The 19,477-nt window shown below is 43.0% G+C and overlaps 1 protein-coding gene and 1 pseudogene across 2 annotated transcripts in view; one reads left to right on the top strand and one right to left on the bottom strand.

The window, feature by feature from the left end:
• Positions 1-5,583: 5,583 nt before the first annotated feature.
• Positions 5,584-6,323, top strand: LOC138850587 (dynein regulatory complex protein 8 pseudogene; annotated as a pseudogene).
• Positions 6,324-7,360: 1,037 nt separating this feature from the next.
• Positions 7,361-19,477, bottom strand: part of STXBP3 (syntaxin binding protein 3) — an 80,512-nt gene continuing 68,395 nt past the window's right edge. For both annotated transcript variants that reach the window (XM_070077963.2, XM_070077962.2), the window contains 6 exons: positions 18,932-19,070; positions 17,827-17,933; positions 16,218-16,310; positions 12,581-12,666; positions 9,118-9,266; positions 7,361-8,107 (listed from right to left, as the gene is read on the bottom strand). In XM_070077963.2, coding sequence (XP_069934064.1) covers positions 8,013-8,107; positions 9,118-9,266; positions 12,581-12,666; positions 16,218-16,310; positions 17,827-17,933; positions 18,932-19,070 — 669 coding nt within the window. In that variant the 3' untranslated portion in view covers positions 7,361-8,012. The remainder of the gene's footprint in view (positions 8,108-9,117; positions 9,267-12,580; positions 12,667-16,217; positions 16,311-17,826; positions 17,934-18,931; positions 19,071-19,477) is intronic.

The following is a 19,477-nucleotide window of genomic DNA, read 5'->3' on the forward strand; positions in this document are numbered from 1 at the left end:
ACTCGTCCAGCAAGCTGCAGAATGGGCTGTTCTTAACTCAGGGAGATCGGTTTAGTTAGGGCACCTTGGAAGAGAGAGAGCAGAGGCCAGCCTGAAGATCCCTGTGACTTTGTGACTCGCTACGCTTCAGGCTGTGACCCTATAAGGAAGCTACAAAACAACCTATAGCACTATTCCAAGAGAAAAAAGGGAGCTTAAACTGGATATGTTCTGTTAAATAAAGTTTGCGGGAGGCCATTACTCTGTACTGAGCTCCTGCAGCAGCCCCACAAGATCAGACCAACCCAGAGTGGAGTCACTTGGGCTAGGTGCCACGTGATCAAACAGCTTTAAAATGGGCAAGTTCAAAAGACGAAAGAACTCAGAGGTTCACAGTTCACATCATCCAAAGGGCCCACCAACCTGAGCAGCCTGATAAGAAGGTGCTTCTCCTTTAATCCATGAAAGCAGCTCTGAAATGACCAATCACTTCCTCGTCCTTGTTTTTGCTTTCTTCAGCCTTTTCCTACCAAGCCCGTCGACCTCCTTGGCTCAGCTTGGGGAGCACTTATTTCTTAGATGAGGTGCTGTTCAGTTACTGAAGCAATGATGAAAAGCAACCGGATCATTAAATTTGGTTTCCCTGACGGGTCCAAGAGCCTTCTAGCTTCACGTTTCAGCACAACGTGATGACCTGTTCTACAAGCCAGGTGTCATTACCCCATCCCCAAGTTCAGAGCACACACGTGTCTGGCTCGCGTTGAAGAGCTCTCATACAACTCATTAGTTTTTTTAAAATTAATTAATTAAAAAAATTTTTTTTTGACAGGCAGAGTGGACAGTGAGAGAGAGACACACAGAGAAAGGTCTTCCTTTGCCGTTGGTTCACCCTCCAATGGCCGCCGCAGCCGGCGCACCGCGCTGATCCGATGACAGGAGCCAGGTACTTCTCCTGGTCTCCCATGGGGTGCAGGGCCCAAGGACTTGGGCCATCTTCCACTGCACTCTCTGGCCACAGCAGAGAGCTGGCCTGGAAGAGGGGCCACCGGGACAGAATCCAGCGCCCCACCCGGGACTAGAACCCGGTGTGCTGGCACCGCAAGGCGGAGGATTAGCCTAGTGAGCCGTGGTGCCGGCCAATTTATTTTTTTAAGATTTATTTTATTTATTTGAAAGGCAGAGTTACAGAGAAAGGTAGAGACAGAGAGAGAGGTCTTCCATCTGCTGGTTCACTCCCCAGATGGCCGCAACAGCCGGAGCTGTGCCGATCTGAAGCCAGGAGCCAGGAGCTTCTTCTGAGTCTCCCATATGGGTATAGGGGCCCAAGGTCTTGGGTCATCCTCTACTGCTTTTCCAGGCCATAGCAGAGAGCTGGCCAGGAAGTGGAGCAGCTGGGACTAGAATCGACGCCCATATGGGATACCAGCGCTTCAGGCCAGGGCTTTAACCCCCTGCACCACAGCGCCGGCCCCAACTCAATAGTTCTTAATCATTTCTGGATTCATCCCTCTTTGAGCACTGATAAAAGCTATGGAACCTCCCTCCTTCCTCCATGCCCTACCCTTCCAAGAAAATGCTACATGCATATGCACGATTTTGTACATAATTTTTAAAAGTTCATGGACGCCCTTACACAAATCCATGGAGCCCTGGTTAGAAATGACATTATGGTTATTCCCAATGCCTCCAACTTGCAGTTGTAACTGTATTTCTACAAAGGTTACAAAGGACTCAACAGGACTCAGGAAGGCTTTCTTTTTTTTTTTAAACAAGGCCCATCTCTGCCTTGTTAAACCATCTTCTAAATGTTAACTTCACAAGTCATTGCAACATGGCTAATTCAAGAAATAGGAAATAGGGCAGTGCCCATAAGGAGTTCCCAGAAAGTTCCAGGTTCCCATTTACAAGAATCATTTCACATTTCCTGAATCCACAGCCTTGGCTGGCTCTTCCCTCATGTCACCTTACAGACCTCTCCTCTACTTGTGCCTAGGGGCAGTGGTGCTGCAAACACACACACACACACAAAACCCAAAACAAAACAAAACATAGCATCTTCACAGTGCAGAGGCCTCTGGCTGTTCACTGTGTAGCCCTGCTCAGCTGCTTGAGGCCGCCTGGACGCCACAGGACTATTTGGGAAAGGCTCTTATCTCTCTCTTTTTTTAAAGATTCATTTATTTATTTGAGGCAGAGTTACAGACAGAGAGGGAGAGACAGAAAGGTCTTCCACGTGCAGGTTCACTCCCTTAAAAGGCAGCACTGGCTGGAGCTGAGCTGATCAGAAGCCAGGAGCCAGGAGCTTCTTCCAGGTCTCCCATGCAGGTGCAGGGGCCCAAGGACTTGGGCCATCTTCTGCTGCCTTCCTGGGCCCATTAGCAGGGAGCTGAATCGGAAAAGGGGCAGCCAGGACTGGAACCGGCACCCATGTGGGATGTCAGCACTGTAGGCTGCACCACAGCACAGGTCCCAGGCAGGCATTTCTTTTAGAAGAAATCTGCTTGCATCCTGATAGGACTCACAAAGGCACAAACTTCCTGGGGCAGAATTGAGTTACGGAGGCATCACAACACAGTAAACTGCCAGGATCTAGACCTTTTAGGGCTCAAAGCCAAGAATTTGTGTCCTTGTGAACTGCTCTGTGACCCAGAGACAGCAGAAGCCAAGGTGCTGGGAACATGGTTACAGAGACATTTTTCTTATTTATCCTTTGCTAATACGATTGAACAACATGAATCCACTGTACTTTATACACCAAGTACATTTTAACAGGAAGCAAAATTGCTTCATTGACAGTGATTGAATGTTTGTCAGTTAAATTCTTTTTTCTTTAATATTTATTTTATTTGAAAGGTAGAGATACAGAGAGAGAGAGAATGAATCTTCCATCTGCAGGTTCATTCTCCAAATGGCTGCAATGGCTGAAGCTGGGCCGATCTGAAGCCAGGAGCCAGGAGCTTCTTCTATCTCTCCCTCGTGGGAGCAGGGATTCAAGCACTTGGGCCATCTTCTGCTACTCTCTCAGGCCGTGGCAGAAAGCTGGATCAGAAGTGGAGCAGCTGGGACTTGAACCAGCACCCATATGGGATGCCAGAGCTGCAAGTGATGACTTAATTTGCTATGCCACAGCGCCGGCCCCTGAAATTCTTTTTCAAGGTCTTAATTTTAGAATTTCTCACTGCTAATACTATGGGAGGAAAATTAACTTATTAGAAGATCCCTGTGTGTTCAGATTCAGTAAGACTTAAGTAAATGATCTAATTCTTAATTATACGGGGCCGGCGTTGTGGTGTAGTGGGTCATGCTGCTGCCTGGGACGCTGGCAACCTGTATGTGTGCTGCTTCAAGTTCTGGCTGCTCTACTTCCTGTCCAGCTCCAGCTCCTCGCTAACGTGTCTGGGAGAGCAGCAGAGGATGGCCCAAGTCCTTGGGTCCTTGCACTCACGTGGGAGACCAGGAAGAAGCTCCTGGTCCCTGGCTTTGGTCTGGTCCAGTCCTGCCCAGACACATTGGCCATTTGGGGAGTGAACCAGTGATGGACAGATCTCTGTCTCTCTCTGTAACTTTGCCTTTAAATAAATAAAATATTTTTTAAATCAAATAAAATAGGTGTGAAATAAAGGACTCAAGAGGATCTGCTATCAGCATGAAAGGGAAAAGGGATCCCTGCGGGGCTAGGAGACTGAGGACCAGTGTTTACTGTCATCACACTCTTAGTTCCAAATGTCACTGGGCACTAATTAGTCTAAATATCTATTCCACGCATGTCCTAACCCTGCACAGTTACTGAGGTACCCAATGTTCTCAGATAAAACACAGACGCCCCAAATTATTCTCTCATGCTTGACAGGAGAAATAGAGGGCTATTAATGCCACGCCTTTCCTCCCAAACACACATCCACAGCTACACCAATCCCTTTGTGCCTTAGTTTTGTCAGCTTTAAAAGAGATCATAACAACAGTACCTACCCTCACAGATCAGATAAGATTAAATGAGTTAATATAAGCTCTTAAAAAGTGGTATATTAGGGGCCAGCGCTGTGGCATAGAGGGCTAAAGCCTCCTCCTCCAGCACCCGTGTCCCATATGGGTGCTGCTACTCTTCTGATCCAGCTCTTTGCTGTGGCCTGGGAAAGCAGTGGAAGATGGCCCAAGTACTTGGGCCCTAGCACCTGCATGGGAGACCCTGAAGAAGCTCCTGGCTCTTGGCTTCAGATGGGCTCAGCTCTGGCCATTGTGGCCATTTGGGGAGTGAACCAGCGGATGGAAAACCTTTCTCTCTGTCTCTCCCTCTCTCTAACTCTACTTCTCAAACAAATAAATAAAAATCTTTAAACAACAACAACAACAACAACAACAAATTAGGAGTTATCCTAATTTTTAAAAAAAGTGGTACATTAGAAAGCAGTTAGGAGTTATCCTAATTTAAAAAAAAAAGTGGTACATTAGAAAGCAGTTAAGTATTTGCATATCATTATTTTATTACCAGTACTTAGTAAAGTAGCAAGCTATGAAATATATCAGAATTACTAACTTTCTATATAAAAACATTTGAGAAGAGTATAAGATCCAATCCACAATGGAATCAGAAAATCAGATAGTTTTGACAATATGTAGCACCTATACAAAGAAAACAAAAGTTCTGCAGGTTTTAGACAAATGAAAGATATTCTGTATTCCTGAATACCTTTTGATGTTATAAAGATGTCATTTCCCCCTAAACTAATCTAAAAGTTAACATAAACCCAATGAAAGTACCAAAATAACTTTTTTTGGGAACTCAACAAAACAATACTGAAGTTTGTCTAGAAAAATCTAATAGCTAGAAAATTTCTGAAATATAATAGTAACTTAGGAGGGTGGAGTAAGGGTTCCTTCTAGTACATAGTAAAATATACCAGGAATACGCAGGAAACAAGAAATATAATTAGAGAGAATTAATTAGAGAGATTAGTCAATTAGAATCCAGAAATAAACCCATCAGATACAAATGGGAAGTTAGTCAGTGACAGTGGTGGTGTGCAGATTAGTTGGGGAAAGAAGAATCAGGCAATAAAACGTGGGAGAGCATCGGGCTGAACGGAAAGGCTGAACGGGGCCTTGCACACTGCATCAGGTTTCTGCTCCTCCAGATATTCAAGCAGAAAGTAATTTCATGAAGAGAATCAAAACCATCGAAAGGTGGAGGAGCAGAAACCGAAGACTCCAGGTCACATCACCGCCTGCGATCCAGAGGACAGAAGACTGGTGCTGCCACCGCACAGCACGGCTTCACACCAGCAGCGGGCGGCAGAGGCTCAGCTGCGGAGTCTGGTTGCTACGGACTGCTCCGGCCTGTCAGAGCTTGTTTGCCCACTGGCACAGCACATGCTCTCTAAACCTTGACCAAGTGCGCATCACTGGCAGAACCAACTCTTCAGAACCTACTTACCTAAGAGTCTGTAAAACTTCATTTTTAGCTTTTTCTCCCTGTGGTAGGCGGTTGGAGTCGCGGTACACAATGGCAAGTGGTAAGAGGTAACGTCTAGCATTCATTCATACACTAAGACCCATTCCACCGACCCGCACGCACCTGAGGGTCGTGGCGGGAAGCGCACCAGCTCCGTGTTCCCTCTACCCCGGCCAGGGTCTTCCTTCCCCTCCTCCAGGCAGGGCTGGCAGGGGGGTGCGCAACGGAGGGGACCCGCAGGGGGCAAGGACGCGACTGACGTTAAAGGTGGGCATCTCCCCAGCGACCGGCGCGGCTACCACCAGATGGCGGATGATAGAGAAGTAGCAGAATTGCACAAAAATATCAAAGAGGCGTTTGAAGTGTTGGACCGTGAGTCGAATAATACAGTGGATGGGAGGGAGACTGGAACGACTGTCAGGTCCCTAGGGTGCTGCCCCAGTGAAGGTGAGCTCCACGAGCTGATTGCGGAGGTAGAGGAAGAACCCGCTGGATACGTCCGATATGAAAGATTTCTTCCAGTGATGGCCAAAGCACTACTGGAAAAAAGGTACAGCCCAGTTCCAGATGTTCTTCTTGGAGCTTCTGAGGCTTTAGATCCAGCTAAACGTGGGTTTCTTACTAAAGAACTGATCAAGTGTATGACTCGAAGAAGGTGAACCTTTTTCACTAGAGGAAATGGAAGAAATGTTGGCTGCTACAATTGATCCAGAAACAAATGCAATTCGTTACAAGGACTATTACAACCATGGTGACAGCTGACAATTAAATGCTCTAAAGACTTCACTTCTAATTGAAAGGACAATTTAAAAAATTGCTTGTCCTTGTTAATTCCACATTTTAGACAGTAATTCCTATAGAACTATTTCAAGATTTTTAAACAAGATTGTCATAATAATTTAAAACATTTTTAGTGTGCCTTGCCTATGGAATGATCAATTATGAAGTTTTAAAAACTATTCTGAAAACATAAAAATATTCTTATTTTTTACAATAAAATCCATGTTATCTTCAAATTAATTAAACTGACAAAATGAAGAATGTCTGTAGTGACCTAAGGTTTGGCATATAAAGATCTGGAGAGAGGATGGAGTGACCACAAATTCAAAATGAGTAGCAAATGATGCAGGCTTCCTTTTTAAACAATCAATACTTGAACAATCCAAAAAAAAAAAAAAAAAAAAAAAGACCAATTCCATATGGATTAAAGGATTACTTGTAAAAGAAATAAAGTGAATCTATCACAACGTTCTGGAAGAAACTGTGGTTGAATTTATAATTTTGGAGTACAGAAGATATTTCTAAGTATGAAATTCAGAAGCTAAAAAGGAAAAGTGATGGTTTTTAAAAAAAGATTTACTTATTTGAAAGGCAGAGTAACAGAAAGAGGAGAGAGAGAAAAGAAAGACCAAGAGAGAAAGAGAGAGTAAGAGAGAGAAGAGAATCAGTCTTCCATCTGCTGGTTCACTTCTTAAATGGCCACAACAGCTAAGCTGAGCCATGCTGAAGCCAGGAGCCAGAACTCCATCTGGGTCTCCCACACGGGTGGCAGATACCCAAATACTTGGGCCATCATTCACTGCCTTCCCAGGCATATTGTCAGGAATCTGGATTGGAAGTAGAACAGCAAGGACTTGAACCAGCAATCCACTATGGGATGACAGCATTGCAAGTGGCAGCTTAACCTACTGTGCCACAATGCTGGCCCCAAAGTGACAAACTTACATAAAAACTAAAATTGGTATGATTTCTGTCAATATTTTAAACATATAAGTCCTCTAACCAGCTACGCCACTACTGGGAATTTACTTTTTGGAAACATTTGTATAAATCTGCAAATGTTGCCTTGTCCCTGTCATTTTCTTCTTTGTAATTCTTATTTAGAAGCTTTAAAATTTTCCCTCCTTGCCAGAAATAAAAAAACCAAAGTCATTTTTGTAACTATATATTTATTTTCTCTTAGAATATTCATAATTATTTTTGGTTTTCTAATTTAAACATACATGATTTCAAAATTATATAAAGCTGTGTTTTTTAGAAATATCTAGCAAGACAGTATACACTGTGAAATCACTGCATTAATGATTATTTTATTATTTTACACATATGTAAAAGAAATTATAAATTTAAGATTAAAAGAAAATTGTACTTATAGGAAATAGTTCTATCATACATACACATTTACAGTTTTTACTTTTATAACCTCTTCATTTAAAATCATTCTTTCCTTTCCCAAGAAACTATACTTTGGTATGAAATTCTTAGATAAGTATTTAATGAGCAATTACTATGTACATATGTAGCTATGAACAATTACCCACAATCCTAATACATTCTGTTAAAGTAAAAAACATTTTTAGAAAGCATTTTAACATTTCTTCTTATCATCTACAAAGCAGCAACAATATTTAAATTATTAAAAATGGCAAATCCAATAATACATAATCATAAACAGTCCCTTAGGAAATACATTTGAAAAGGCATTGTTCTATAAAACATTTACAGTGTTTAAATTACATGATAGCAATTTTCTTGTTCTGCTTTAGTTGAAGATATTAGTAAGAATCTCTAACCAATAAAAATGCTATTCATCCTTAATAAAGGAGACTTTATCCTTGGGTTTATTCAGCATCTTTATATCATCCAACAGCTTTTTGGGTGTCAAAATATGTGTAGAACCTGGTAGGAGAGAAGAAAAACTTTCAGAAGTCAGCAGTTCAGTTGATTTTCCTTTGCTTAATACATTGTCTTGTCCTTCAAACATGCAAAACGCAGTAGCTTGGTCTAATTTATCAAAATCCGTATAGCAAAACCTCCTGACCTGCCTACGCCATATTTCGGTCCTTCTTCATCACTGAGCATGCCCGCTCAGCAACCTCTCAGAAACAATGCCCGTTCCTAGAGCACTGTCTAGTTAGTGCTGTATATGTACACTAAAGAGTAAAAGTAGGAATTACTCCATCCTCTTAACAGAACCACAACAGCTGTCATTCAGTAACAGAGAACCAGCAAAAAGTGATGAGGACCCAGGACATACAGGTCCTGCAGTTCCCTGTGTCAGGAGAGTTTACTTTTCACAGCGGCTTTGAGTGAATTCCTAAAACTCAATTCCATATAAACTTTGCCAGTGTCAGGTCCATATCCACAAAATATTTCAGAGGTAGAAATGTATTTTGGCATTTAAAATTATGTAATGATATAAGAGCAAACAAAATTTAAAATACAATGATCAAAGAGATCAACTAGGAAACAAATCCAGCATATCAATAAAACATTTTATGGCTAAAGGTCTTCTTGCATTCCACAATTTAGTCTTGGGGCCAGCGTTGTGGCTTAGTGGGTAAAGCTGCTGCCTGTGGCACCAGCATCCCACATGGCTGCTCTTCTTCTGATCCAGCTCCCTGCTAATGGCCTGGGAAAAGCACAGAAGACAGCCAAGTCCTTGGGCCCCTGCCACCCATGTGGGAGACCTGGAAGAAGCTCCTGGCCCCAGTCAATATAGCCACCTGAGGAGTGAACCAGCAGATGGAAGATGTTTGTCTCTCCCTCTCTCTCTATAACTCTGATTTTCAAATAAATAAATGCTAAAAAAAAATTTAAGTCTTAAATGTGTAACCCAAGTTAAAATTTTACGTATATTTTTGTATTTAGAATCTGTTTTAAAAAACAGAAAAGAAGAAACATCTTACCAATAATAACTTCACAGGATTTATGTGCCTGAGAAACTTCATAAGCACATCGCATTTCAGAGTATGTAATTCCTCCAATTACAAAAATAATCAGCTTTGAACCACTTTTCCGGTCTTCTAAATAATTAGCTCTGGGTTTCTGGCGTGCACTAAAAAGTTAAAAAAAAAAAAATCACGTTAAAAACATTTCTATGGTGGGAGTTTTCACAGTGGTTAAGAAATGAGTCAAGATTCCTGCATCCCATATTGGAGTGCCTGGGTTCAAATCTTGGCTCTGCTCTTTTTTTTTTTTTTTTTAAGATTTATTTATTTATTTGAAAGAGTTATACAGAGAGAGGAGAGGCAGAGAGAGAGAGAGAGGTCTTCCATCCGATGGTTCACTCCCCAATTGGCTGCAACGGCCAGAGCTGCGCTGATCTGAAGCCAGGATCCAGGAGCTTCTTCTGGGTCTCCCACACAGGTACAGGGGCCCAAGGACTTGGGCCATCTTCTACTGTTTTCCCAGGCCATAGCAGAGAGCTGGATCGGAAGTGGAGCACCTGGGACTCGAACCAGTGCCCATATGGGATGCCGGTTCTGCTCTTGATTAGCTTCTTGCTAAAACACACTCTGGGAGGCAGCAGGTGATAGCTCAAGTTCTTGGGTCCCTGCCGCCCATGGGGACTGATTTCCCAGCTCCTGGTTTTGGCCTGGCTAACACTGACTTTTGCAGACATGTGGAGTAAATCTGTGGACAGGAGCTCTGTGTTCTCTTGTTATTCTGCCTTTCAAATAAAATAAAACAAATAAGTAAAATTTCCAGTGCCAGGTATTTGGCCCACTGGTTAAACTGCCATTTGGGAGTTGTGATTCCCACACTGCAGTGTTTGGGTTCAAATCTCAGCTCTGCTCTGATTCCAGCTTCTTGTTAATACACATCTAGGAGGCAGCAGGTGATGCCTCAGGTACTTGGGTCCCTGCCACCCACATGGGAGACCTGGATGGAGTTCCTTGCTGCTTGCTTTGTCTGCCCAACTCTGGTTATTGTAGGCATCTGTGGAGTGAACCAGCAGATGGGAGTTCTCTCTCCCTCTCTCTACCTTACAATAACTAAAATAAATTTTAAAAACCACTTTTTTTGAACGAGAGAACTAGAATAAGAAAGCAAAGTAAAGGAGATAATACTGCCCAAAACAATGATATGATTTAAGCATACCTGAAAAAACAGGTAAGCAGAACTTCTAAAATGGAAACTGAAGTCACTGAAAATAGAAACTGGAAGTATAACACAGCATATTAGAAAAAAGGAAATTAAAGAACTGAAATTTATTGGAAAAATAATTTCCAGAATGAAACACAAAAAACAGAAGAAATGAAAAAACTTGAAGAGATTAAGAGGCATTGGGGTTGGCACTGTGGTACGGCAGATTAAGCTGCCTGTCATGCCACCATTTCAGACTGCTGGTTTGAGTCCCGGCTGTCTCCAATTTCTATCCAGCTCCCTGCAAAAGTGCTCAGGAAAGCAATGAAAAGATGATGACCTAAGTGCTTGGGACTCTGAACCCACGTGGAAGATCTGGATGGAGTTTTCCAGGCCTCTGTCTTCAAGCTGGCCCAGCCATGGTTGTAGAGGCCATTTGGGGAGTGAATTAGCAGATGGAAGATTTACCTCTCTCTGTCTTTCTCCCCCTCTCTGTAATTCTGCCCTTCAAATAAATAAATAAATCTTTAAAAAAAAACCAGTTATAATATTCAAAAAGAAAAATTATGTTCTAACAATAAGTTAACCAACAGGATTTCAACAGAAAACTATAAATTAAAAAAGAACCAATGGATTTACACTTTATGTTCTGTGTGGGTGCAAACTGATGAAATCTTTGGAAATTTATATTTACTAAATAAAAGTTTGAAAAAAAAAAGAACCAATGAAAATTCTCAGTGTGAAAAGTATAATAACCAAAATGGAAAATTCACTAGATAGGCTACACAGCAGATTTATATGTCAGAATAATCAGTGAACCTGATTACAAAAGCTGAAGAATAGAGAGAATAAAAGATGCGAGAAAAATAAACAGATCCATGCAACAATGTTAAACCTTATAATGTGTGTATAATGCATGTTTCAGAAGGAGATAGGGACAGATAAAGTTTTGAAGAAATAATCTGATGAAAACTACTAATCTGTAGATTCAAGAAACTCAAGAAATCCTATGCAGAATAAACAAAAAAAGAGATTTACACCCAGACACAGCTAAAAGCCAAAGACCAAGAGAGAATTCAATAAAACACAACTCAAGACACTGTTTGGGAATACAAATATTTGTGGAAAAAGTATAAAGATACACAGGTAAATAGTAAACATCAAATTCAGGATAGGAAAGAAATGGAGAATAATAAAGTCACAGTGACAGGCAGGAAACTTGAATTATATTTACAGTGTTAAGCTGGACATCAAATATAAGGTTATGCATTATATTACCTATAGCTTTTCTATACATTTCAAATATTTCATCATCAGGAAAGTCATCAGGGCAGGTGTTGTGACAGTGGTTAATATACCATTTGAGATGCCTTGATTCCTTATTAGAGTGCTTGGATCAAGTCACAACTCCACTTAAGATCCAGTTTTCAGCTAATGCGGCTGCCTGTCAGGCAGAAGACAATGGCCCAACTACTTGGGTTCCTGCCACTCACATGGGGGACCCAGGTGGAATTCCTGGCTTTAGCATGGCTCAGCCCTGGTTGTTGCAGGCATTTGGGGAGTGACCCAGATAGGGCAATATTGCTCTCTGCCTTTCTCGCTGTCTCTTCCTTTCAAATAAAAATGAAAACAGGAAAGGAAATTAAAAAAAAGGATGACAAATTTTAAAAAATTATCAAGAGGCCGGCCCCACGGCTCACTAGGCTAATCCTCTGCCTGCGGCGCCAGCACCCCAAGATCTAGTCCTGGTTGGGGCGCCGGATTCTGTTCCGGTTGCTCCTCTTCCAGGCCAGCTCTCTGCTGTGACCAGGGAGTGCAGTGGAGGATGGCCCAAGTGCTTGGGCCCTGCACCTGCATGGGAGACCAGGAGGAAGCACCTGGCTCCTGGCTTTGGACCAGCACAGTGCGCTGGCTGCGGCGGCCATTTGGGGGTGGTGGTGAACCAACGGAAAAGGAAGACTTTCTCTCTGTCTCTCTCTTTCACTAACTCTGCCTGTCAAAAAAAAAAAAAAATCAAGAAGGATTAAGCCCTCTGTTATGTAAAGAAAGAGGTGGGGGATGTTTTTAGTTTCATGTAAATATTCTGTATAATAAAGTAATAAAGTATATTTTCATATTACTTAACTGGACTCTTCTAAAATAGATTACAAAGAAAAATTATCTTTTATATGACTACATGCTTCAAAGACAGTTTCCAAATAAGTGTACCCGTATATCATATTTGATTATTAGTCTCCAGTATCACACTGGTGATTTTCACTGACTTTTATTTACAGATTTTACCTTACAGCTCCCGAGCCATTCCACACTGCTGGACACTGGGAACAATATGGCCATTCTTTTGAATCTAATCTATTATCAATGGCATCCTAAGAAAGAAAAGAGTTAACACTATCAAGAAAATGTTGTGAATTCCAGGATTTTTGTTTGTTTTGCAAAGAGGTCAAAAACTATATTTACAATTAGTGAACATGAAGGACATATAAACAATAAATTAGCCCTTGCTTTGAAACACACCAATCTTACTTGCTTAAAAAATGAATGCAATCATTCACTTACTTATTAAACCAGCATTTATTGTGGACTCACCCTTTCTCCACTTGGAGGTTCCCCAAATGGAGGATTGTAGATGCTTATCAGAACCTTTGGCTTGAATGTTAGGGATTTCTCAGTACCATCCCAGTCCTGAGAGACCCCTAAGGCTATGCTCTTCCTAACAGTGGTTCTAAACAGTCTCTGCACACCTGGCCTGGGTGTCCTCGACAATCTAGTGAAATGTGGGCAATTTCCCTTTTAATTTATTTTAAAAATTTTCCCTTTCTCAGGGTTAAATTTTCTGATATACTTCTGTGTATGGTTATATGGTATACACAGATTACGTGTGTTTTTTCAGTATAGTAATGCATAATTTATAAATAAATAGGTTTATGCTCACATTTTTTATGGTTAGGTGTATGTGATCAAAAAGGTTTGGAGAAGCCAGTACTGGCCGGTGCCACGGCTCAATAGGCTAATCCTCCACCTGTGGTGCCAGCATACCGGGTTCTAGTCCCGGTCGGGGCGCTGGATTCTGTCCCGGTTGGCCCCCTTCCAGGACAGCTCTCTGCTATGGCCTAAGAGTACAGCGGAGGATGGCACAAGTGCTTGGGCCCTGCACCCCATGGGAGACCAGGAGAAGCACCTGGCTCCTGGCTTTGGATCAGCGCGATACACCAGCCGCAGTGCGCCATCTGCAGTGGCCACTGGAGGGTGAACCAACGGCAAAAAGGAAGACCTTTTTCTCTGTCTCTCTCTCTCTCTGTCACTATCCACTCTGCCTGTCAAAAAAAAAAAAAAAAAAAAAAGAAGAAGCCAGTATTGAAGCCAGTATTGCGTCATAGTGGGTTAAACCGCTGCTTGCGATGCATGCATCCCATATCAGGATGCTGGGAAGTGTCCTGGCTTCTCCGCTTCCAATCCAGCTCCCCAGTAATGCGCCTGTGAAGGCAGAAGAGGATGGCCTGTACAAGTACTTGGGCCCCTGCTACCCATGTGGGAGACCAGGATGGAGACCTTGGCTCCTAGTTTTGGCATGGCCCAAACAGGGCTGTTACAACCATTCAGGGAATGACCAGCAAAAGGAAGAACCATCTCTGTCTCTGTCTCTCTTTCTGTTGCTCTGCCTTTCAAATAAATAAATAGATCTTCAAAAAAGTTTGGAGACCAATGCTTTACAGCATGGTAGTACAAATGGTACTAACAACTGGACACAAGGAGAGGGCACCAAGTACTCAATAGTCTAAGAATATTTCCATAAGATTAAAAGAAAGGATGAAGGCCGGCGCCGCGGCTCACTAGGCTAATCCTCCACCTAGCGGCGCCAGCGCACCGGGTTCTAGTCCCAGTTGGGGCGCCGGATTCTGTCCCGGTTGCCCCTCTTCCAGGCCAGCTCTCTGCTGTGGCCCGGGAAGGCAGTGGAGGATGGCCCTAGTGCTTGGGCCCGCACCCCATGGGAGACCAGGAGAAGCACCTGGCTCCTGCCTTCAGATCAGCGCAGTGCGCCGGCCGCAGCACACCAGCCGTGGCGGCCATTGGAGGGTGAACCAACGGCAAAAAGGAAGACCTTTCTCTCTGTCTCTCTCACTATCCACTCTGTCAAAAAAAAAAAAAAGAAAAAAGAAAAAAGAAAAAAAAAAAGAAAAAAGAAAGGATGAAACTGTTTTGCAAGATTTCCACTGATCCAAATGTCAATTTTCTGAATTTTTCATGCAAATCCTTGGTAGAGAGTTCATGAAATTCAATTCTTACTTTAAAGATGCTAGCCACAAGAAACTAGTTATATGTAGTAACTGTGGAAAAAATCCTTATGTTTAAGCCTATGATTTAAAAAAAAAATCATTGGGGCGGGTGCTGTGGCATTAGTAGGTTAAACCTCTGCCTATGGCGCCAGCATTTCATTTGGGTCCTGGTTCACGTTCCAGCTGCTCCACTTCCGATCCAGCTCTCTGCTCTGGCTTGGGAAAGCAGAAGAAAATGGGCCAAGTGCCTGGGCCCCTGCACCTGCATGGGAGACCTGGAAGAAGCTCCTGGCTCCTAGCTTTGGGTTGGTTCAGCTCCAGCTAGCCATTGCTGCCATTTGGGGAGTGAACCAGCAGATGGAAGACCTCTCTCTGTAACTCTGCCTCTCAAATAAATAAATAAAATCTTTAAAATTTTTTTTGGCCGGCGCCGCGGCTCACTAGGCTAATCCTCCGCCTTGCGGCGCCGGCACACCGGGTTCTAGTCCCGGTCGGGGCGCCGGATTCTGTCCCGGTTGCCCCTCTTCCAGGCCAGCCCTCTGCTGTGGCCAGGGAGTGCAGTGGAGGATGGCCCAGGTGCTTGGGCCCTGCACCCCATGGGAGACCAGGAAAAGCACCTGGCTCCTGGCTCCTGCCATCGGATCAGCGCGGTGCGCCGGCCGCGGCGGCCATTGGAGGGTGAACCAACGGCAAAAGGAAGACCTTTCTCTCTGTCTCTCTCTCTCACTGTCCACTCTGCCTGTCAAAAAAAAAAAAAAAAAAAAAAAAAAAAAATTTTTTTTTAAATTTCTTATTTATTTGAAAGGTGGAGAGAAAGAGGTAAGGACAAGCAGAGATCTGCCATCCCATCTGCTGGTTCACTCCCCAAATGCCTGCTACAGCCAGGGCTGGTCTAGGTCAAAACCAGGAGCAAGGAACTCAATCTGGGTCTCCCAAGTAAGTGGCAGAGATTCACATACTTGAGTTATCACTTGCTGCCACCCATGGTGTACATGAGCAGGAAGCTGAAATTGTGGAACCTGGGAGGCAGCAGTCATGGCTCAAGTAGCTGGGTTCCTGCCACCCATGTTGGAGACCTGGACCGAGTTCCCGGTTCCTAGCTTCAGCCTTCCTGGACATTATAGGCACTAAGGGAATGAACAAGTGGATGGGCCCTTTTTCTCTTTTTGTCCATTTGTCTCACGTGTTCTCTCTTACAAATAAATAAAAATTTAAAATAAATAAATAAAAATATACAGGAGATTTTCAAAAAGCTTATGGAAAGTGAATTTTATGAAAAAAAAAAAACTGTGTGGATTTAAAATTGTTTTGCAACAATATAAACTTATCTTTTAATCTGTTTTCCCATGCATTTTTCAAGTGCTCTCATAGCAGTGTTCCTCATAAAGCCTATGTGGTTTATTTTGATTTATTTATTTACTTATTTCTTATTTGAGATAATGGAATGAGCTGTCTGGAGTCATCTCTTCCAGGGCTTCCCCTGCTCCTTTGTCCCAACATACGGTCTTCTGTGTGCCCTCAACGTGCTGCAGGAAATTTCTGCCCAAGAGATATGCGAAGACTGAGAGGAAAACACATGTACAAAAGAAAAGGATACTCTAGAGAGGGCACTCAGGTGTAAGTAAGAATTAAATGATTTTTACCTCCATAATATCTTTGATAAAAGGTGTCCACCGAGAAAGTTGAAAAGTTTCTTCTGCAGACCGATCCTTTCTTAATGGTTTGCCTTGTGGAGACTAATACAATTACAGGAAAAAAGCAGAAGTCAGTAATTTTATTTAGCAATTAGTATGAATAGCCACATAACTTTACTGACTAGTATTTTGTGCTTTAATGTAAAACTTTACAGTGGTATCAGAAAGTATATTTAATCAAATAAAACTATTCTAAGGAGCAGGTGACTGGCCCAGCAGTTAAGATGCCAGGTGGGATGCCTGCAACTTATGTTGGAGTTCCTGGGTTTGGGCCCTGGCTCCATTCCCAATTCCAGCTTCTTGCTAATGTGCACCCTGGAAGACAGCAGACAGTGATTCAAGTAGTGGGGTCTCTGCCACCCATTCAGGAAACCTGGATTGAGTTCCTGGATTATGGTTTTGGCCTGGCCCAGCCTCAGCCATTGTGGGCATTTGGGGAGTGAACAAGCAGATGGATGCTCTTTCAAATAAAAAAAAATTAAAATTGGATGGGAAAAGTGAGGTTTTAAATAAGAGTTTTTCTAAATTTGACTTTAAGGCTAATTTTTAAGAGAATAATTACTTTTTGTGCTATATTATAAATCTGAAATATATAACTGAAAAATGACAATTGCTATAAATGAATCATAAGAGAAAAGTGGAGGGGCCGGCACTGTGGCTTAATAGGTTAACCCTCTGCCTGCAGTGCTAGCATCCCATGTGGACTCTGGTTCGTGTTCCGGCTGCTCTCTTCCAATCCAGCTCTCTGCTATGGCCTGGGAAAACAGGGGAAGATGGCCCAAGTGCCTGGGCCCCTGAACTGTGTGGGAGACCCAGAAGAAGCTCCTGGCTCCTGGCTTTGGACTGGCCCAGCTCCAGCCATTGTGGCCATTTGGGGAATGAACTAGTGGATGGAAGATCTCTCTCTGTCTCTCCGTCTCTCTGTCTGTAACTTTGCCTCTCAAATAAATAAATCTTTTTTTTTAAATAGATGTAGAAAATTATGACAGAAGCTATTACTAGAAGAATGTATTTACCCAAATTATTCACATATGAAAGAGACAAAAAATAAAACTTTTAATCCTCAAAAATCAAAATCTAGCTGGCGCTGCGGCTCACTAGGCTAATCCTCCACCTAGCGGCGCCGGCACACCGGGTTCTAGTCCCGGTCGGGGCGCCGGATTCTGTCCCGGTTGCCCCTCTTCCAGGCCAGCCCTCTGCTGTGGCCAGGGAGTGCAGTGGAGGATGGCCCAGGTGCTTGGGCCCTGCACCCCATGGGAGACCAGGAAAAGCACCTGGCTCCTGGCTCCTGCCATCGGATCAGCGCGGTGCGCCGGCCGCGGCGGCCATTGGAGGGTGAACCAACGGCAAAGGAAGACCTTTCTCTCTGTCTCTTTCTCTCACTGTCCACTCTGCCTGTCAAAAAAAAAAAAAAAAAAAAAAAAAAAAAAAAAAAATCAAAATCTAGAGTGAAGTTAAGAACACCATCCACCTGGATTCCCACATTAAAAAAACACAGTTAGTACAACTAACCACACTTACATATCTGTCAGTATACAAACAAGGCAAGATTTCTTACTTGGGGAACAATGGGAACACCAAGGTAACTCCAATTACGAATCATGTCACTCTCATTTTCTATCTTTACGTTCTGGATCAACCTGTCCAAATTTTCTTCCGTAGTGCCTTGGACAAGTAAAAATAAAAGTATACAACTGTATAACTGCAATCACTTCTAGGTTTTAGGTAGTACTCATGAATAAAAGCTTTTTAAATAAATAGTAGTCGGATTACAACACCTTTATTCTTCTCTCAATTTTAAGTTTTCCTTTTTATCTTCACCCACTTTAGCTACTACTTCTGATTTTTCAAAGACTCTTTTATGATTAATAGTAAACCACTTATTAAAAAGTGATTTGGCCGGCGCCGCAGCTCACTAGGCTAATCCTCCGCCTAGCGGTGCCGGCACACCGGGTTCTAGTCCCGGTCGGGGCGCCGGATTCTGTCCCGGTTGCCCCTCTTCCAGGCCAGCTCTCTGCTGTGGCCCGGGAGTGCAGTGGAGGATGGCCCAGGTGCTTGGGCCCTGCACCCCATGGGAGACCAGGAGAAGCACCTGGCTCCTGGCTCCTGCCATCGGATCAGCGCGGTGCGCCGGCCGCAGCGCGCCGGCCGCGGCGGCCATTGGAGGGTGAACCAACGGCAAAGGAAGACCTTTCTCTCTGTCTCTCTCTCTCACTGTCCACTCTGCCTGTCAAAAAATAAAAAAATAAAAAATAAAAAAAAATATTAAAAAAAAAGTGATTTTAAAAAAAAAGTGATTTAGGGGCTAGCACTGTGGCGTAGCGGGTAAAGCCACTGCCTGCAGTACCAGCATCCCAAAAGGCTGCTGGTTCGAGTCCCTACTGCTCCACTTCCAATCCAGTTCTGTGTTATGGCCTGGGAAAGCAGTAGAAGATGGCCCAATGTGGGAGACCCAGAAGAAGCTCCTGGCTCCTGGTTTCGGATCGGCGCAGCTCTGGCTGCTGCGGCCAATTGGGAAGTGAACAGCGGATGAAGACCTCCCTCTCTTTCTCTCTGCCTCTCCTTCTCTCTCTCTCTGTAACTCAAATAAATAAATATTTTTTAAAAAAAGTGATTTAGAGCTGGGTATTTTGATGAATTAGTGAAAATAAAATCTCCATTACCATTAATACTGAAGATATAAAGAAGGATTGCTCTTATTTTATCACAATTATCATGATTTTTGTTGAGTAGAACTGGAAGGAGTACACGCATAGAATCTTTCACCTTCTGTCCTTCTGCATCAGTTCCAAGTGCCAGGTCCTTAATGAAAATGAAATAGTCAGTGGTTAGTGATTTATAATTCAAATTCAGTTTAGTTAAAAATACCTATTATTAATTAAGTCTTGTCAAGTTTTAATAAACACTGATAATATTTCACAGGAAAATGTAAACATCACTTATAAACTATTGGTTGTACAAAATGCAAAAGGTGACAAAATGAGTTGGGGCAGGCATTTAGCCTAGAAGTTAAGATGCCTATGTCCCATTCTGAGTACCCAGGTTTAATATGTGGCTCTAGCTCCTGATTCCAGCTTCCTTCTAATGCAGACCCTGGGAGGCAGTGCTGATGGCTCAAGTAATTAGGAAGTGAACCAGGGGATGAAGTTCTCTCTCTCTGTCTCTCAATTAAGGGGGAAAAAAAGGAAGAAAATCATTAATCTAAACCT

The sequence above is a fragment of the Oryctolagus cuniculus genome, chromosome 7 (genome assembly GCF_051225735.1).
Source record: "Oryctolagus cuniculus isolate XC-2025 breed Fujian yellow rabbit chromosome 7, ASM5122573v1, whole genome shotgun sequence".
Taxonomy (NCBI): domain Eukaryota; kingdom Metazoa; phylum Chordata; class Mammalia; order Lagomorpha; family Leporidae; genus Oryctolagus; species Oryctolagus cuniculus.